Below are 17,083 nucleotides of genomic sequence, written 5' to 3' on the forward strand. Positions count from 1 at the left end.
GCGGATAAAGGTTGATCTTTCCCTGTGGAAAATGCAGGGTAGAAAGGAAATTACCACGGGGAAGGATCTGCAGCCTTCTGTTACGTGTGCCATGTGCAACAGGTTTAAAGCTGCCCATTTCAGTCCCCGGGCTGGTGGGATCTGCGTTTCTCCTTGCCCAGGGAGGAGCAGCTCCTCAGGGAACACACCGAGGGTGCCCTTCCTGCCTCTGGGCTCTGCACCAGTTATCACAGGCATCAAACTTGCGAGGTGGAAATGAGGTCCAAGGGAAGAAAAGCGGATTAGAGCCCCATCTAAAAGGGATCGGTTGATTTTTAACTTCTGCGGCAGTTTTTGTGTTTCCCGGCTCTGGTCCCTGCAGGACTGAGATAGTTCCTTCCTGCTGCACCTGCAATGGGGCATCCTGCATCATGATGAGATAAGAGTTGCTTGGAGCCAGCATATTTTTAATCTAGTCCTGCCTTGTGCCTGGCAATTAATATTTATTATGGTCTGGACAGAGTGATGGTATTTTTTTTTTTTCTTGATGTGCAGAAGACACGTTTGTTTAATCTGCCACAGAAAAGAGTGGAAATTAAGATGAGCTTCAGAGAAGAGCTGGAAGCAATTAGTCGTGTTATTTTACTGGGACTTAATTGCTGTAACAGTCAAATTGACAAAGAAAACATGGGTGCTGTAGCAGGGGTTTGCTGCTGGCTTTGAAAGGAGAAGCAGCTGCACTAAAAGTGATGTGTTATGTTGTAATTAACCTGTTTATTATTACTGAGCTGTACATTTAAAAATCTATTTACTTAAGGTGTGCTGGAGCGTGTGACACGTAATAAGTATTCACAGTAGCACACAAAATTGAACTGTCCTTGTGTGCAAGCAGGGCTCTCTACATCCCCCATGGTCTGTGTGGGTCAGGGCCAGGACAAGCTTCTGGGAGCCCAGATAAGCTCTCTGTGGCTCTGCCTCCTCTGCTGAGCCTGACTAAGAGAGAACGGGGAAAATGATATCAACAGGAAAAACATAAAACAAGAATGACCACACGGGGTCAGCTCTAAGGCTCTCCCAGCCCCAAATGCACCTCCAGCTCTCTGGGTTTGTAATTCAGCCTGTGTAAGTCACCTTCTGATGATGCTTTCAGTGAAGAGATGAACAGAAGCCATAGACAGGAATCCAGGGAAGAGCAGAACACAAGACAAGCTGACTGCACTCCCATCCTGCAGCTTTTTGCTCCACAAGAATCCCTCAAATAAAATAAAGGGAGAAAGAGTGAGTGAGAGCTGGCGGAACTACAGCAGTGTCCCCATGTCCCTTCAACCTTTTTAGTGTGGTGACATTGGTCCTGAATGAGAGTTTCTGTGTCCTTAGCTCAGGGATCAGTCTGTCTGCACTTACATCTGGGCCTTGTGAGCTCGTGGCTACCTGGGGAGGCAGAAGAGCTGATCCAGCTGGTGCTGACACTGGAGATGGAGGCACCCTCCTTTTCCATAGGGCTTGGAACACCTCTGAAATCAGCTGCTGGGGAGGTTTTACTGAAAACAGAATCTTAGAGTGGCCTGGAAGGGACCTTAAAGATCTTGACACAACTACTTTTCTAGTTGTTGTGTTTTTTGTTGTTGTTGTTTTTGGTGTGTTTTTTTTGTTGTTTTTGTTTTTTTGGGGTTTTTTCTATGTGGTTGACTTACTTTGACTGTTTCCAGTTTAAGAGCCACATTCTGCAGCCATTTGCACTTTGTATCAACGGGAACTCTGTGCTCAGGGATGCTGGCAGAAGCCAGCTCCAATGTTTCACAAAATAACATCTCAGTCCTTTTGAGCAGCTTGTCATTTTCCTGTTTTAATTCCTGTAACTGTCTTCGTAAGAAACCCTGGAGCTGCAATGTACATTTTGGGTTTCTGTTACAATGCTTGTTTTTGTAGCGGGAAATGTAATCCCTCAAATGCCTGTGTTTAAGAGGATGCAAATCAGCTTCCAAGCACAATGCCTTGGGAACGTTTCTTTCATGCAAAACCCAGCTAGATAAATATGGAGGGGAGGAGGGAGCAGGGAAAAGGGATTGTTCTTTTCTATAAACAACGAGAATTAATTATGCTCAGTAAATGGCAGATGGGTTAAGATCAAAATCTGAATCTTTCTCAATGCGGGTGAAATCCACGCTGCTATCTCCGAGTTGCATCAAGCCCATTGCACAGCCCGGCCATGGGGCAATGCCACGGCTGTCACTCGTGCCTGTCCTGGCACAGCGTTGGGGACAGCAGGCCCTGCCGTGGCCAGCTGCAGAATCCCTCTGCTCTCAGCCCCGAGTGTCCCTGGAGCACATCTGCTCCGTCAGGGCAGCCCCAGCCTCCCGCTGAGCCTGGGGCAGAACAAAGGTTGTTCCTTCCTGGTGTTCCCCACCCTGAGCTGCAGCAGGAAAAGGGACCCAGCAGAACCATGCGGCTGTAGGAAGCAGTGAAATGCGTTTGGAAGCTCCCAGGGAGCAGGAAAACTCCATCTCCAGAGGAATTTCCCTGCTGGTGGCAGTCCGGTACTCAGCATGCAACAGCTGCTGTGCACTTATTTACCTCTGGAATGATAAATTCCTTGGAAGGCATCTCTACACTCAGTGCCACCATACAGAGAGAGCTGTGAGCACAGGAGGGGACATCCAAGGGCACACACAGCTCATGCCACTGTGCACCTGCACAGCCAGGAAGGCTGGGATAACTAGAGAACAGGTGGAATTGAGGAATTACTCCCCTTCTCTCTCTTCCAAGTATTTGGGGATTTCAGCTCTCCTTGTTTGTCTCCAAATAAGAGTGATGTCTAAGGATTCTAAAAAAAAAAAAAAACAAACCTGTTCTCCAGCTCCTGTTCCCACCTGTGCTAGAGAACAACCTGGGGACAGTCACTGTGCCCCTGCTCCATCCACCCTCCTTCCACTGCACCATTACTTTGACACTCAATTATTTCCCATTTGCAAACCCATTCTCAAACCTTTTTTGAAAGCAAGCAATAGAAGTGCAAATTCTTATTATTGCTCTTGAAGAGCTTTTTGCAAAGCTGTTGTTAATGAGCTTGCTTAATGAGCTTTCTTAAATCTATATTTATACCCTATATACAGCTGTATATAGATAGAGCAGTGCCCAAAATATGTGTGGATTGCACACACATATGCCTGGGAAAATGAAGGGTGATTAACACACATCTTCTTCGGTTATACCGTGCAAGTATTTATTCGTTTTTTCTTGGAAATTGGAGAGATAAAAGATCCATTCTGGAATAAAATAATTCTGTGCATATGTGCTCGATGGTTTTGTTTATGAGCCCCAAGTATGTGAGTGTGTGTGTGTGAGTGAGACAGATGGTGTGTCTGTTTGTGAGAGATATGATGTGGGGATGAATGTGTGTAAAAATACAGGTTTCTTAAGGGCTTTTTTTTTTTTTCTTTTATAATTTTTTTTTTTTTAAGGAAAAGACAAAACAACAAATGCCTGCTCAGTACATTATTTCCTGTGTCATGCTTTTTGTCAATATGACAGAGGAGTATTCCTGCAGAAGGCAAAGCTGCCCCTAAAAGTGAAGGGTGCTGCCCCCAGGGCTTCGAGCTGGGCATCGTGAATTCTCTTCAAGTTGTCAAAGTCCTGGGAAGTTTTGATAAGCAAATACTTTCTGGGCTCTGCCTCTTATTGGCTGTTTCTTCACCGCCAGATTTTGACACAAATAATCTGATTGAAAAATCAGGGAGGGGAACAGGGGAAAAAAAAAAACAGAGAGAAAAAAGGAGAAGTATCTATTTCAGCCGACTGCGACCAAGTGAAAAAGTGGAAGAGGAGTCCTGAGAGAAGACAACATCTTGCTTGTCTGGGGAGATCTCAAGGCAAATCCAGTAAAGCAAAGTCCCTCAAACAGGTGATTGATTTCTTCTTTTAAACACTTTAAATTGCATTGGTTTTCTCATTTTTCTGATATGTTTTTCTAACTTTTTTCCTCCTTCTTCTTCTTTGCTTATGTCTGCAAATATGTAACATGTTCCACTGCCTAGAGCCATTTGTCCTGAGGATCTCTTTATGGTAACGGTTCACCTGACTCATTTGAATTGAACCTTTTGAAATTATATGCCATGTACTTCACTTTCATACATGAAAATGGTAATAGAACAAAATATAGAAGATGTGACAATGGTGTCAGGTAGCTCTGTCCCAGCCAGCTCCATCAGCAGGAGCTGTGGAGTGTTTTATTTTGCCATTGAGGAGAGGGCAAACTGTGTTTTTCCTTTTAATTGCTCTTTTATGGGGCCAAACTTTTAAATTCAGAGAGCAGCACACCTCTGCTGCCATCACCTGTGCCAGTTTTTGTAGGTGACGATCCCTCTTCCATTCAGGATTTTTGCTTTGAATTCCATCTTTTATTATTTTCCCACCCTTTTAAAATATAGCCTGATTAATCGAACAATTCTTAGCATATGGGATTAGCTATTTATAGGCGCTTCTCATATCACGAGATTGATTCAATACATTAATGATTTGCAAGTTCACATCGAAATTGCATCTGTACATTAAGGAGATCTGGAATTTGGGAGATTACACTGTATAATTCCATCCATAGAAGTCTCAGGCAAAGTTTCCTAGAGCCAGTGACATTCCCAACATCACAGGGAGCTGTGTGAGCTTTCTGGAGAACAAGTGCTGCAGTTACAGTCTAAAGATCTTTTTTTTTTCTGAGTGTTGCAGCTATGCCAGAATTTCTGTTCAACTTCTTGGACAAAATTTACACCATAATTTTCTGCTCCTGCCATAATGCCCATTTATCCACAAGAGTTAAAAATGTGCTGTTCATTTTTCTAATAAAAAAGTCACATTTAAATTACTTACCCCAAGTACATTGGATTTTGCAAGGGTGGACTAATGAAGAAATGATTAATTCTCTTGTAAAAAGCTGAAATTCTTTCAAATTTGACTTTGTATTTAAAGAGTCAAGAGTCCATAAAACTTCTTATTTTATTTTATTTTATTTTATTTTATTTGGGCTCTTAAACCACAAACACATTGTGTTCTACTTTGCACTTTTTTCTTCAAAATTGTAATCTTTTGAAAGAGAAACTATTCTTTATTTTTGGAAGCTTCACTTTTTCCTGGAAAAAAAAAAAGGCAGGAAAAAGGCAATATTAAGATATAAATATAAATAATATACATTAAGCCATGGAAAGGAAAAAGCCTTTTTTAGCCTAAAACTTTGTATGCTTATGTGAAGGTGTGATGTCATGTGCTACTAGTGAGTACTAGCCTTGTAATGCCAGTTAGAATTGAATGTTTTGCAGAGTGTAGCATGAAAAAGCATTTATTCTCTATAATTAACCTTGGATACCTGAAAACAGAATTACTTGAATTTAGAGAAAAATGCAAGTCAGCTTTAGAGTGGAGCTTTCACTGCAAATTGGGTTCAGCGTGGCATAATTCTGCAAGCACTGTCCCCACCAAATGCTTTGTAACCTAATTCACAGAGAGTATGAATTTCCTCTAAATTACATCGTAGATCAGTCCTGTGGGTTTGGGCACTGAGAGCTGTCATGCAGTGAAGTGAGAGTTAGGGCTTGGTGAGGAACACAGGATCCAGTAAAATGAGGATCCGGGGGTCAGAAGCCAGCCCTAAACTAAAACCCAAGCCCATTTGCAATGTTTCAGTGTCCCGTTAGAGTTTTACCTGAGATACTCTGCAAAATCACCCAAAAGCATCACTGAGGATAAAGGAACTTGGAGTCTGAACATGCAAATGCTGGATCTGCTTTCAGATCTGACTGGAGAATTTATAACTTGTGAAAGAAACCCTTCTAAGGTGCTTCAAGTGAGGTACCCAAAATAGTGAAGCTGCTTTTATCCCCTTGGCGCCCGCTGTCTTTTCCTCAGGGCACATTATAACATTATTATACAGCTGCCTGAAGGGCAGGCTAATAAGAATGTCGATTCTAGCCACCTACTGGTTTTATGTCCTATATGGAATTAATAAAAATGCCAGAACACTTCCCTTTTGGATGGGCAATCCTGCCCAAGCAATAATTTCCCTTGTGCACTTACCAGTCCCGGTAGAAACTGCTGCCACAGGGGCTGAAATGAACAGACTCCAAAAAAAGAGAAAGTTTAATTTTCAACAAAGGTTGAAGCTAAATTCTGTCAGACGCTTCAATCACTCTAAAACGTAGCAGGGTGGAGGGTCCATTGTCCACAGCACTGCTTTTCCTGGGAAATACATTGAGCCATTAGGAGCAGCTGATCTCTTGCTACAGATAATCTGGAGTTTCGAGGAAAACCAGTCCTTTTTCCTCCCACAATCTCTGCTTGTAGCTTTCCTCTAGCCTGGTTGTGTGAATCACAAAGCCCGTCCAGTGCAGTTGTTAATTAACTCTGCTTTGGGCTCCCAGTTCCTTTTTTTTTCTGTAAAATGGGGTGGGGGAAGGTGACTTCCTTTTGCAACGTTCGGTCCATTGAAGATGGTTGTGCTCAGTCGTGGCCCTTATCAGCAGTCAGGATACTGGACCAAACTCGACTTTTACACAGGCTGGGGCAAACACATCTATAAATGTTCCTTTTATTCAGGGACATCTGCTTTTGACCACCACAAGAAAAGAGGGGCTGTACTTAGTGCTGTCAGTTCTTGGCATATGGGCACTGCCATAAAACTTTGCTGGATTGTTTAAACCGCCCATCTCCAGTCCTCTGATTTACCTGGCTGAGCTGCCCAGCTGCTGTCACAGGATTCTCCAGGGCTCTCTAGCCTGAGGGCAGGGAGAGTGGCTGTTCCAGCAGGCACAGCTGGATGCAGGCTCTCACCCTACCACTACCCACTGCCACAGCCTCTTCCTCCACCGTGAAGGAAGCCCAGGGAAACGAGCTGGTTAATTCAGGCAGAGAAATCCGATGTCTGAAGCTTCCTGGCATGAATACCTCCCATTGTGGACACAGTGCTGCCCCACCACATGGGAAAATCCCTGTGACAGCAGTGGAAATTCCAGGTCTAAAGGCATTTAACTCGGGATGGGTCTATAATGCAGGGTTGGGTCAGTGCACAGGTAGTTTAGCTGGGACTGACCAAGAGTTCAGCAGTGCTGCTGGAATTGGGGGGACACAGGCTGAGCTGAAGGGTTCCAACCCACTGCAGAACACCTCAGTGTTTGCACTGAGCTATTTCTGTGCCCGCAGCTTTTCACTGGGCAGAGACTCTTTACAGCTCTTTGAATGAACCTCTGCAGAGAGTTCCAGGAGAGCAAAAAGCAGCCTTGTACTTCAGTGCCCCTTCCCTCAAGGGCTGCTCATGGTTCATCCTCAGTGCTTTCTGTCCTTTTTCTAAAATTAAATTAAAAGTCTGCTCTTGGCCTCAGCTTTCTATTATTCATCTCAAGCTACACGTAAATTTCTTGGAAAAAAGATGAAGAAAAACAGGTGAGTCATTTCAGAAGAGAAAAATGGTTAGAGCCAACAGGAGTTATCCCTGAGATCATAGCTGGAACAGTGGGAATCCTGGACCAGATTTTAGAAAGAAAGCAGCATATCCAAAGGCAGCTGGACTGGGGGTACCCTGGCAATCCCCCTGTCCCCAGCAGACCTGGCTGTGGGAATCCCACAGCTTCAGGCTCCACTGTAAATGCGACCTTCAGACCTTTAAACAAAACTCCACTGTGCTCTGTAATTATATTTAGCATGAAGGGGTAATACAGACACTTCTGAACTCTGGGGAACACACCTTTCCATCCCTGCCTGTTTGGGATTCCAGGACTGTTCTGTCCTTGGACAGACATTTCATATCACTCCTGCTTAACAGGAGCAACCTTTATGGATTTTGGGGAGGTTTCTTCAGTAAATAAGTAGGTTCCACTGAACTACTCTCAAGAAGGAACAAAACGTAATAAGTTTCCAGTCAACAGAGAGCCACGACTTAAATGCTGACTTTCCAAATGAAATATTGCCAGATTTGTTTTTAGTGCCTCTATCCCCAACAATTACAAGGGAAAATGCAAATACACATGCAAATAAGGCACCAGCTGCTATTACTGCACACAACATGGTCCCTGTTGCCACCCTGCCTCCACCAGGGCAGTTACCAGCCCCAGGGAGCGGGCACAGGGCGGGCTGGGTTCTGGGTGGCAAAGATAACACAGGCATTGCAAGAGAATTTGGTATGATTAAATTTCAGCATTTTATGTTTGTCCCTAACCCGCCATTTCAACGGTCTGTAATATTTGAGTTGGGTCCAAAAGGCGACTTCTCACCCAGCCCTCCTGCTCTGCCTCTGCTCTGGTGTTTGGCAGCCAGAACTCCAACGACTCAAGCAAGAGGGAAACCCTCCACACACCATTCTGCAGGGATTTCCCTGCCTCTCACCTATTACTGATGTAGATTCTGTCATTATTGTTTATATACTAATTTCACAGTAGAGCCCAGGCCATGGCTTGGGACTGGGACCTTCCAAGTGCAGCACCAACATTCAGACTTTCTCCAGTGGGGATCTCTAACCTGTGGTTCCCTCTGTGTGCTGTCAGGGAGGAGAAGATCAGAGATGCAGCCTGTCCTGTAGTCAGAGCAGGACTATAGAAGACAGGTCCTGGCTTCCAGTGTGTTTGCCACAGACAGTTTTGGTCTAACACAGCTCTTGGGTTAAGCCTGTCCATGTTTCTTTTTCTGTAATCCTTTGCCTCAGCCTGGGGTAGATGGTGAAGTGTGATTTTTACAGAGTGCACTTAATCTGAAACAAGTGGTAAGTTACTCCCCAAGCCACAGAGGTTTACCTGGTGTTTTTCTGTGTTTCATCTCAGAAAGTGAATGGAAGATGCCACGTTCCTTTCTGGTGAAGAGCAAAAAGGCTCACACCTATCACCAGCACCGCTGTGTGGAAGATGACCTGCCAGTGCTCACGTGGGGTCCAGTCACCTCTGCCTTCACTGGTGAGTCAATCCATGCCGTGGGCCTGTAGGAACACACTGAGGTGAATCAATAATTCAGTAGGCAGCTAAGGGAGCAGGATGAGTGAGCCAAAGAGCATTCAAGAGCTTCCACACTGGGATGCCAGTCTAAGGGCAAGCTGATCCCTTTCTGTGTGTCCTTTCTCCATGCCAAATCCACACTGGTCCTCTCTTTGTTTCCTGCTTGGTTACTGGGAGGATTTGAGCTATGAGATGCTGTGTAGAGTTGGTCACATTTGGGAAAAATGACCAATTTCAGGCCACTAATAGATGGGAAAAGAGCTTCCACTGGGTTGTCAGTTCTACAAAGAACTCTGCCAGCTCCATCTCTGGTTTCCTGTGTTCACTGCCCACATTCCCTCTGGACTGCATCTTCTCTGCCTCGGGGTGTTTCCATCTCTTCCTGGTGTTAACACCACCCAGCACAGTTCTGCCCACCCCTGCTGACCTCCCTCTGCTCTCACTGCCCCACAGCCATCCAAGCAGTGGCAGGGCCAGAGTAATTATCTTCTTCCTTCAGGCACCATTCAAATTTTCTTTATGCAAATTTAGGATCAATTTACCCTTTGTTCTGGCCCTGGCTATCAAATTAGAGTCTAGCCTTGAGATAAGTTTGATAAAAAAGAAGGGAGGTAACATTTTAATTTCCATTCCTGCCATCATCCTTCAGCCATTTGTTGTGTCTCTGGTACAGTGGCAGGTTTGACAACAGATAAATACTGTCCTTCAGCAGATCTGTCCCATTTCCAGCAGAAAAGAGACATGTTGGACCTCTGTCCATTTCAGATTCTTACTACAAAGCTTAGCAAGGGTTGGTTGGTGTCTTTAAGGGCTGGGACAAGCATGGAGAACTAAATGGGAGCGTGGGGAGGAGGACACGAAGCTCAGTGCATAAGGACTTGCCTCCCCTCTCTGCTTCCCTACTTGGCTGTCCATAAATCCAGGTTAACAATACCCAACTCTCTCAGGAGAGGGGTGGGGAGGTTAATAAGTTAGTGATTGTTAGTTACCCACACAAACAGAAACGGTTTTAAATAGGGAAATTATTCGTACAGACATAATTCTAGGGTTGATTTTCTCTAACTGTATCAGGTGTCAAGGATCCTATCATCTCATCCTGCCCCCTCTGCCTTGCCTATCTCATCCTGTTTGGAATTTCCCTTCCTCAGCAATGGGCAGACCTTGAATGCTGATTGCATCACTCTGCATTTCCGCAGGGAATTGAGTATGGGCTGCTGTGTCCAGGCAGGAGTTCACACAGAGTACAAAACTCAACTAAATAGACTCTTCTTGTAACAGCGAGAGTGACGTAACTGTGACATTGCTCTTTACAGCCACAGGAGGCAGGACAGCAGAGGACATCAGGAAACAGGACCTGGGGTGTGTAGTTCCAAAACAAGAAAAGGACCCACCTGAACTGAAAGAAGAAAGTGTCCCTGTCCAGTACCTGAGCAGGATGCTGCCAGGCCCTTCAGCTCAAGGTTGGCTACCCAAAACACCAATTACAAAAGAGGTCAGGGCTGAGCTGGTTATGCAGCCCCTAAAACTGGGCCTAGATTTTCAGTAAATGAGAGCTCTCATTTTGACATCAATGGTCACACTTGCCATAAGCAGAGCTCATCAGAAGCATTCTGTATTTCCCTTTACAGTTCTGGTCTACACCAGAAAGAATGAAGGATAGTGCTGTTATTCCCAGTGAATGAACCTGCCCTTCTTAATACAGCTCTGTGCTATGTGGGTCAAGGCAGGTGCCCACAGGACACTTGTTCAAACACCCCATCAAAGAGGGCAAGAAGGGGACTTAATATCCCCTTATCCATAAAATTTCCAAAGCATTCTTTGCCATAAAATTCCCTCAGATTGAGATCAGAGTCACAACAGGAACTTAAATGGGGAATCAGGATTTGAATCAAGGAGGAGTTGCCAACTGCAACTCCCGAGGTCAGGCAAGATGGGGAACTTTTTCAGGCAATGGTGTGACACTCACCTCTCTCTCTCTCCTCTGCAAACTCAGAGATGGCCATGCCAGGGCTGCAGATCAAGGAGTGCACTAACACAGCGAGCACCCCAACCTTCTACAAAGCTGGCTTTTCCTGGGATGCTTTCCAAGTGCCATACAGCTACCAGCAGATGTCTTCCAGCATGCAGTCAGCCCTGCTGGAGCACCCTGTGAGCCTGTACGGCAGCCACCTCCTGCCCAGCACCGAGCCCCCCCTGGATTACAGCCTGCATTATTCCTCAGACATGGAGACCTTCCACTGCGTGAAGTGCAACAAGGTGTGTGTTGGATGAGAGCCTCCGGGATGGGGAGGGCCTGGAGGGATTTTCACTGCACACATGAAGCATGAAACCCGTTCTTCATTTGGTCACACCAAAGTGTGTGGCTCAGAGCGGGGACTGCAGTCAGGAGAACCAGGCACTGGGAATGCTGCTATTCACATGAGTTCTGAAAGAGGGGAGGATTAAAAAAAGAGGAGGAATTGAAAACAGAGACGGAGATGAAGCTACCTCATGCCAGAAAGATCACTGGGATTTTGTTTTGCAGGTGTTCTCCACTCCCCATGGACTGGAGGTCCATGTCCGAAGGTCTCACAGCGGGACCCGTCCCTTTGCTTGTGAAGTGTGTGGCAAAACCTTTGGGCACGCTGTGAGCCTGGAGCAGCACACCAACATCCACTCCCAGGTGGGTGGTGTGGTTCCAGAGAACCAGCTCTGGCCCACAGCTCTTGCTTAATCCATTACAGAGGAAGTGACCCTTGCTAGGTTACAAATGTGATGCCTTTCCTGTGCCCGCAGTGACAAGGACAGGAGCTCTGAAAACCACAGGTCAGAGCTCTTGGTCTCACAAATCTCAGACTGCCCTTCAGAATTCCTTGGAAGGGAAGGGAGGATCATTGCTGCTTGCTCTTCTGTGGCTCACCTCCTGCCAAAGGGTGCAGGAGTTTGGATCACAAGATGTGATCCATTTCCATAATTAACCCTCCCTGCATTCTCTTTGTGCTGCACCCAGCACTATCAGTCCACGAGCCAAGGAGATTTGCTTATCAAATCTACTATTCTCATCACTCCTCAAGCTCTGTCACATGTCTTGCAGCCTCAGACATCCCATGATTTTTCTTCCCCAACAGGAAAGAAGCTTTGAATGCAAGATGTGTGGGAAGACATTCAAACGTTCCTCCACCCTCTCCACTCACCTCCTGATCCACTCGGACACTCGGCCCTATCCCTGCCAGTACTGCGGGAAGCGCTTCCACCAGAAGTCGGATATGAAGAAGCACACATACATCCACACAGGTGAGAAACCAAATATTCCAATGAGAAAACCAAAATCAGAGCCCGTTGTGACGATGTGCATACACAGTCCCCAGACACTGAGGTATTAAACTGGGGATAAGTGTCCAAAGGCACTGGGAGGTCATTATTCCATGTGGGGTGAGACAGCAGGAGGCTGAAGAACACCTGCCTGATAAGGAGGTGGTTATTGGCCAGCCTCTGGTGTATGTTGGGGTTGTACCCAGCCCTGGAGGCAGGGAATGGGTTACTCGGTGGTTCTTCCCACCCTCTGGTGCTGGATCACAATCCAGACACACCACCAGCAAAGCTGGGCTGGCAGCCCCCTGATGCCCGAGCAGGTCTGACTCTGCTAAAATACATTTCTATCTCTCTTTCTTCACCTGTTAAAATGGAGTTTTTTTAACCATTTTCTGTGCCCTGCAGGGGAGAAGCCCCACAAATGCCAGGTGTGTGGCAAAGCCTTCAGCCAGAGCTCCAACCTGATCACCCACAGCCGCAAACACACCGGCTTCAAACCCTTCAGCTGTGAGCTCTGTGCCAAGGGCTTCCAGCGCAAGGTGGATCTGCGGAGGCACCGGGAGACCCAGCACAGCCTCAAGTGAGGGCAGCCTCCGGGTCTTTGCTGGAGCTCCCACTTCATGCTCCAAGGAGAAGACTGTCCCCAGCACCTCCATCCACCTGATAAAGCTCCCAGGGTGTCCTGTGTTCTCCTGAGGACTGGCCAAGTCATGCATTGGCTTTGGCGTTTGGCACCGCAGGGCCTTGCACATCCCAAAGAAACATGTGGGAGCTTTCACTTTTTAATTGCGACAGGTACCAGCCCAGATCTGACATCACCTGCTCAAGTGTAAATCCAGAGGAATTCCTCCAAGGTCACTAGTACTCTGGATTTACACCAGGAGCAGAATCCAGTTCATCAGGCTGCCCAGTGGGGAGGAGGGGACTCCTGGGCTGGTGGCAGCAACAATCTGTGCCAAACTGGTGCTGTAACCATGTTCTGCTCTGATGGTTGGGAGGATAAGCCCAGGGCATGCAAATAGATTGCATTCAGTCAGCTGTGTTCAACCTGCACAGGCCTTCTGCAGAGACTTGCCCAGGCCATAAATTCTGCCAACAGACACCTTAGAGTCATTTCTTTCAGCAGAGCATTTACTGTGATCAAATGACAAGTTAACTGTGCTGTATTTTTAGCTTGGAGTGGGAGGAAAATACTGAAGAAACAGCTCCTATCCCTAGCAGATAACAGGGGTCTCTAAATACATTCCCCAGACACACCACACTGCAGAGATCCCAAGCAGGCTCCAGGAAGAGCCACAGCCCAGCACCAGGCAGGAGCTAATCATCCCCATGCCTTGGTACCATGGGAGAGTCTGGCTGCTCTTGGAATCGGGGCTGGTATGTGCCACAATATTTCCCTGCATGCTGGACATGCCAGCTTAGAGCTGTCCTGAGCAATCCTGAGTCACTGCCTGGGCAGGAGTGACCCTGGATATCAATGTCAAGGGCCAGAGTTCTGCTTGCCAGGCACTCTCCTCAAGGAGGAAGTGACTGAGCCTGTACAAGTTGGCAGAGCATGTAAGTACCTCACAAATATTATACAAAGAGAGCAGTGGTATTTCCTCCTTTTGCCAGGTCTAGGGGGTGAAGCAAAGCACTGGAGCGAGTAAAGAACCAGTTCTCCTCCAAGCTCTGCCAAATTTTCTCTCTATAACCTTTGGCAAGTCACTGCAATGGGCTTTTGTTTTTCCACCCCTCCTGGTGACATGGGGCCATTCACTCAGGTTTGTGGAGTCTCCTGAGTCCTTAACAGGAAGGACAAAGTATTAATATAACATTATTATAACATAGACAAGTGTTTTCAGTTAATTAGGGCTTTGTAGCAGCATATAGCTCACTCTATAACAGCATCCCTGAACACACAGCCTTGGACAATGGCACCAGTGGGAATTACCCTGGGAACAGGCTGTGAACATTTCACTCCACAGGCTTATGAAGGAAGGCTGCTGTCATGGGCAAAGACAAAATGGTCCATGTGGAAAATTCATGTATTGCCAGGAGAGAACTGCCCTCAGTTCCATTGCTGTAAATCCCAAGTTATTCTCCTAAGACCCAAAATGTATTTGCCCCCTTTATGCTGTGCCTAAGCTGTAAGTCATTAATATGTACCTGGAAACTCAAACCCAGAGTCTGTACTCCTGGCTTTACTTGTACACTGTAAATATGTATTTATACTTAGTCTAATGTATATTTTTATTGCACTATACCAGACAGTGACGTGTACAGGCCTGCTGGGATTTATCTGATAAATCTGTTCCTTCTTAGTAACTGGGCTAACACAGTGTATTTCATGTTTAAAACACTCATTTAAAGAACGGCTCATACCTCACTCTGGGGACACAGGCAGTGGGGATGGGGTGAAAAAGGAGAAGGGAAAGAGTCTAGGATTGCTCTTTATGGTTTGAATGGGAATAAAGATGGAAATTCACATGCAGGAAAGGGCTCCCATTAGAGAGACTTTCATCCTGGAGGCAGATTGGTGCAGAGCCCAGCAGAGCCAGAGCCAGCTCTGCAGAGCAGGACACCAGATACACGGAATGTGTGTCCAACAGACAGTGTCAAGGCCCCCAGTAAATCCCTGCTGTCCTTCCCTGAGCCATGCAGGGGAAGGTGCAGAACCTGTGATGGAACTGGTCCCCAGCCCCACACACACCTGTGAACACCCACAGGTGCACAAGCTTTCCTCAAGGTAAGGTCATTTCAGCTTATTAAAACTACTGCCCAAAATGCAAACTGTGTTTGTTATTCCCCTTGTCCTCCACTAATCTGCAAACAGAAATATTCAAAGAGGGTGTAAGCATCTGGACTGCTCAGGAGCAAAACCCTCCAGCCTCAAACCACACAGGCACACCAGCACAGACTTCCCTGGGGACAGCAGGGATGAATGACTCATGTAAAACTTCCCAATTTTGGCCATTTGGAGTCAAGTGCTGGCACACGTCAATTGGCAAGAGTGCCTGTGACCACTCATAAAACCAAACCAGACAGCTGGTTCTTCTGAGCCTCATGAAGAAGAGCTGCTGTGTCCATTAGATTTTCATTCCTGCCCTTGATTCCAAGGTACAGAGGAGCTATAACCTTCAATGGACAGCTGGGATCTTCTCTCCTGTGTGCTGCTACAGCTTCTCCCTCCAAACTGAGCACACATCACCCCAGTCCTGCCTGCTCTTTCCCCAGGACTCCGGGGCAGGTTGCTGAGCCCAGATATTCCTGAAGAGCAGCTACACTGGAGAATGTAGTGCCAGGAGAGAGCTGGCGTTGTTAACCCTTAGCCTGGTGTTTGTGAGGAGCCTGGGGAGCACATCCCAGGAGATCCAGGGATGATTTTGGCTGGATGGGCAGCGAGTGGAGGAGCACACTGGGATGGCTGCAGGCAGTGTGCAGCTGCAGGGCTCAGGAGAACACATCTGTGGCCAGAGCAGTGCAGGGGACCAGGCTGACCCACTCCCACAGGCACAGGCAGCATGTCAGAGGCACAGCCTGTGGAGGAGGGCCACTGGCAAAGGCACCAGTGAGACAGAACAGCCAGAGACAGGGAGAGGAGGACAGCCAGAAAAGGGGGGAGGAGGACAGGCAATTAACTTGCAGTTATTTCCAGTAAGACACTACAGTTTCTTCCTCTTGAGTAATGAGTTGCCAATTTAAGATCACCTAATGCCCAAGCCCTGGCGTTGCTTGAGGCCTGTGGATGCCAACAGTCCAAAGGAAAAAAAGGCAGAGCCCCTTCACTGGTCCTTCTTCCCTCCCAGCACAGCACCAGCCATGGGCAGACCTGCTACAAAGGGCAGCCAAAGGGCTGCCCTGATCCTTGAGGCTGCTGAATCTACACCACTGGTACCCAGGGATGCTCAGCACCCTTCAGGACCAGGCCATGGCTGGCACCAACTCCAGACACACCTGGCCCTGCTCTCCAAACATGCAAATCCTCCTCCAGTTCTGATCACTCTGGTACAACCCCTTTCCCACCACCTCCCCTTGCATCACAAACATTCTGATCACTCAGTCAAGGAAACAGATAGCAAAAAGCAAAATCTCAACTAATCTTTGTGGCTGAAGAAAGAGTTGATTGTTTTTGCCTCTCTTTGAGCCCGATCTGTATCCTGTATTTCACCAGTCCCCTTCACACCTTCTTCCCTTTATTGCTAGGGAAAAAAAATCCTGGTCTCTGGGCTGTTTTGTTTAGCAAATGAGGGAAATGCAAAACACCAACCCCGGGCATCTGTCAGGAGGAGAGAGGTGCCTCTGTCTTCCAGACAGCCTTGAGGCACTGAGAGCAGCTCAGAAGAGCTGTGATTAAGGGTGGATTTCAGTTTGGACACGGGATGAATCTGTCTTCCTAAGGAGGACAGAGCCACGGGACATCTGCAGGAAGCAGAGGGGTGTTCCAGCTAGCACAGCGTTAGGCGGGAACCGATCTTCAGGTTGGAATAACCTCACGGAGTATAGCCATGGAGAAGGCAAGATCCTGAAGTTTCTTGTGTTGGCAATTGTTAGAGAAGCCCTAAAACGAATTGAGAGGAAGGACAGGGAAGAATTAGACCTCAGTTGGGTGCAGGTTCTACTGGTTAAAGTTATTTGCTGCATCCACTTGCTTCCCGCCTTAGACAAAAAAGGGTTTTCAGTGAAAAAAAGATAAAAGCAGAGTCCCTTGTCCTCACAGCAGGTTGTTCCCCAGTCACAGGTGATGGAGACACAGCAGCAGTTTAATCCCAGCCCATCAGCACGGCACACAAAAGGAAACTTGAAGGTGTAGGGCAATCTCCCAGAAATAGCTACATGCACATTTCCTTGCACAGGGAAAACATTCCTGC

At 46.9% G+C, this 17,083-nt stretch overlaps 1 protein-coding gene and 1 long non-coding RNA gene across 3 annotated transcripts; one reads left to right on the forward strand and one right to left on the reverse strand.

Moving 5' to 3' along the window:
• The first annotated feature begins 3,310 nt into the window (after positions 1-3,310).
• GFI1B (growth factor independent 1B transcriptional repressor) lies at positions 3,311-14,540 on the forward strand. 2 transcript variants are annotated; one of them, XM_066332834.1, is made up of 7 exons: positions 3,314-3,880; positions 8,775-8,903; positions 10,256-10,402; positions 10,936-11,198; positions 11,467-11,604; positions 12,050-12,215; positions 12,639-14,540. In XM_066332834.1, exons 2-7 carry the CDS (start codon positions 8,789-8,791, stop codon positions 12,815-12,817), a joined length of 1,008 nt encoding a protein of 335 aa, XP_066188931.1. In that variant the 5' UTR covers positions 3,314-3,880; positions 8,775-8,788; the 3' UTR covers positions 12,818-14,540. The 2 variants fall into 2 exon arrangements, with proteins under 2 accessions (XP_066188932.1, XP_066188931.1); XM_066332835.1 differs by lacking the exon at positions 10,256-10,402 and having other exon boundaries at positions 3,311-3,880.
• Positions 4,961-8,778, reverse strand: LOC136369777 (uncharacterized). The gene is made up of 3 exons (XR_010745062.1): positions 8,748-8,778; positions 6,043-6,086; positions 4,961-5,102 (listed from the first exon to the last, which is right to left on the reverse strand). It is a non-coding gene; the product is annotated as an uncharacterized lncRNA (long non-coding RNA).
• Positions 14,541-17,083: the final 2,543 nt, after the last annotated feature.

Source organism: Sylvia atricapilla, chromosome 19 (genome assembly GCF_009819655.1).
Source record: "Sylvia atricapilla isolate bSylAtr1 chromosome 19, bSylAtr1.pri, whole genome shotgun sequence".
NCBI lineage: Eukaryota > Metazoa > Chordata > Aves > Passeriformes > Sylviidae > Sylvia > Sylvia atricapilla.

Coding starts and splice junctions, on each gene's coding strand:
- GFI1B (XM_066332834.1), top strand. CDS start 8,789: ATGCCACGTTCCTTTCTGGTGAAGAGCAAAAAGGCTCACACCTATCAC. Junction 10,403..10,935: donor GCCAGGCCCTTCAGCTCAAG/GTTGGCTACCCA, acceptor CTGCAAACTCAG/AGATGGCCATGCCAGGGCTG. Junction 12,216..12,638: donor GCACACATACATCCACACAG/GTGAGAAACCAA, acceptor TGTGCCCTGCAG/GGGAGAAGCCCCACAAATGC.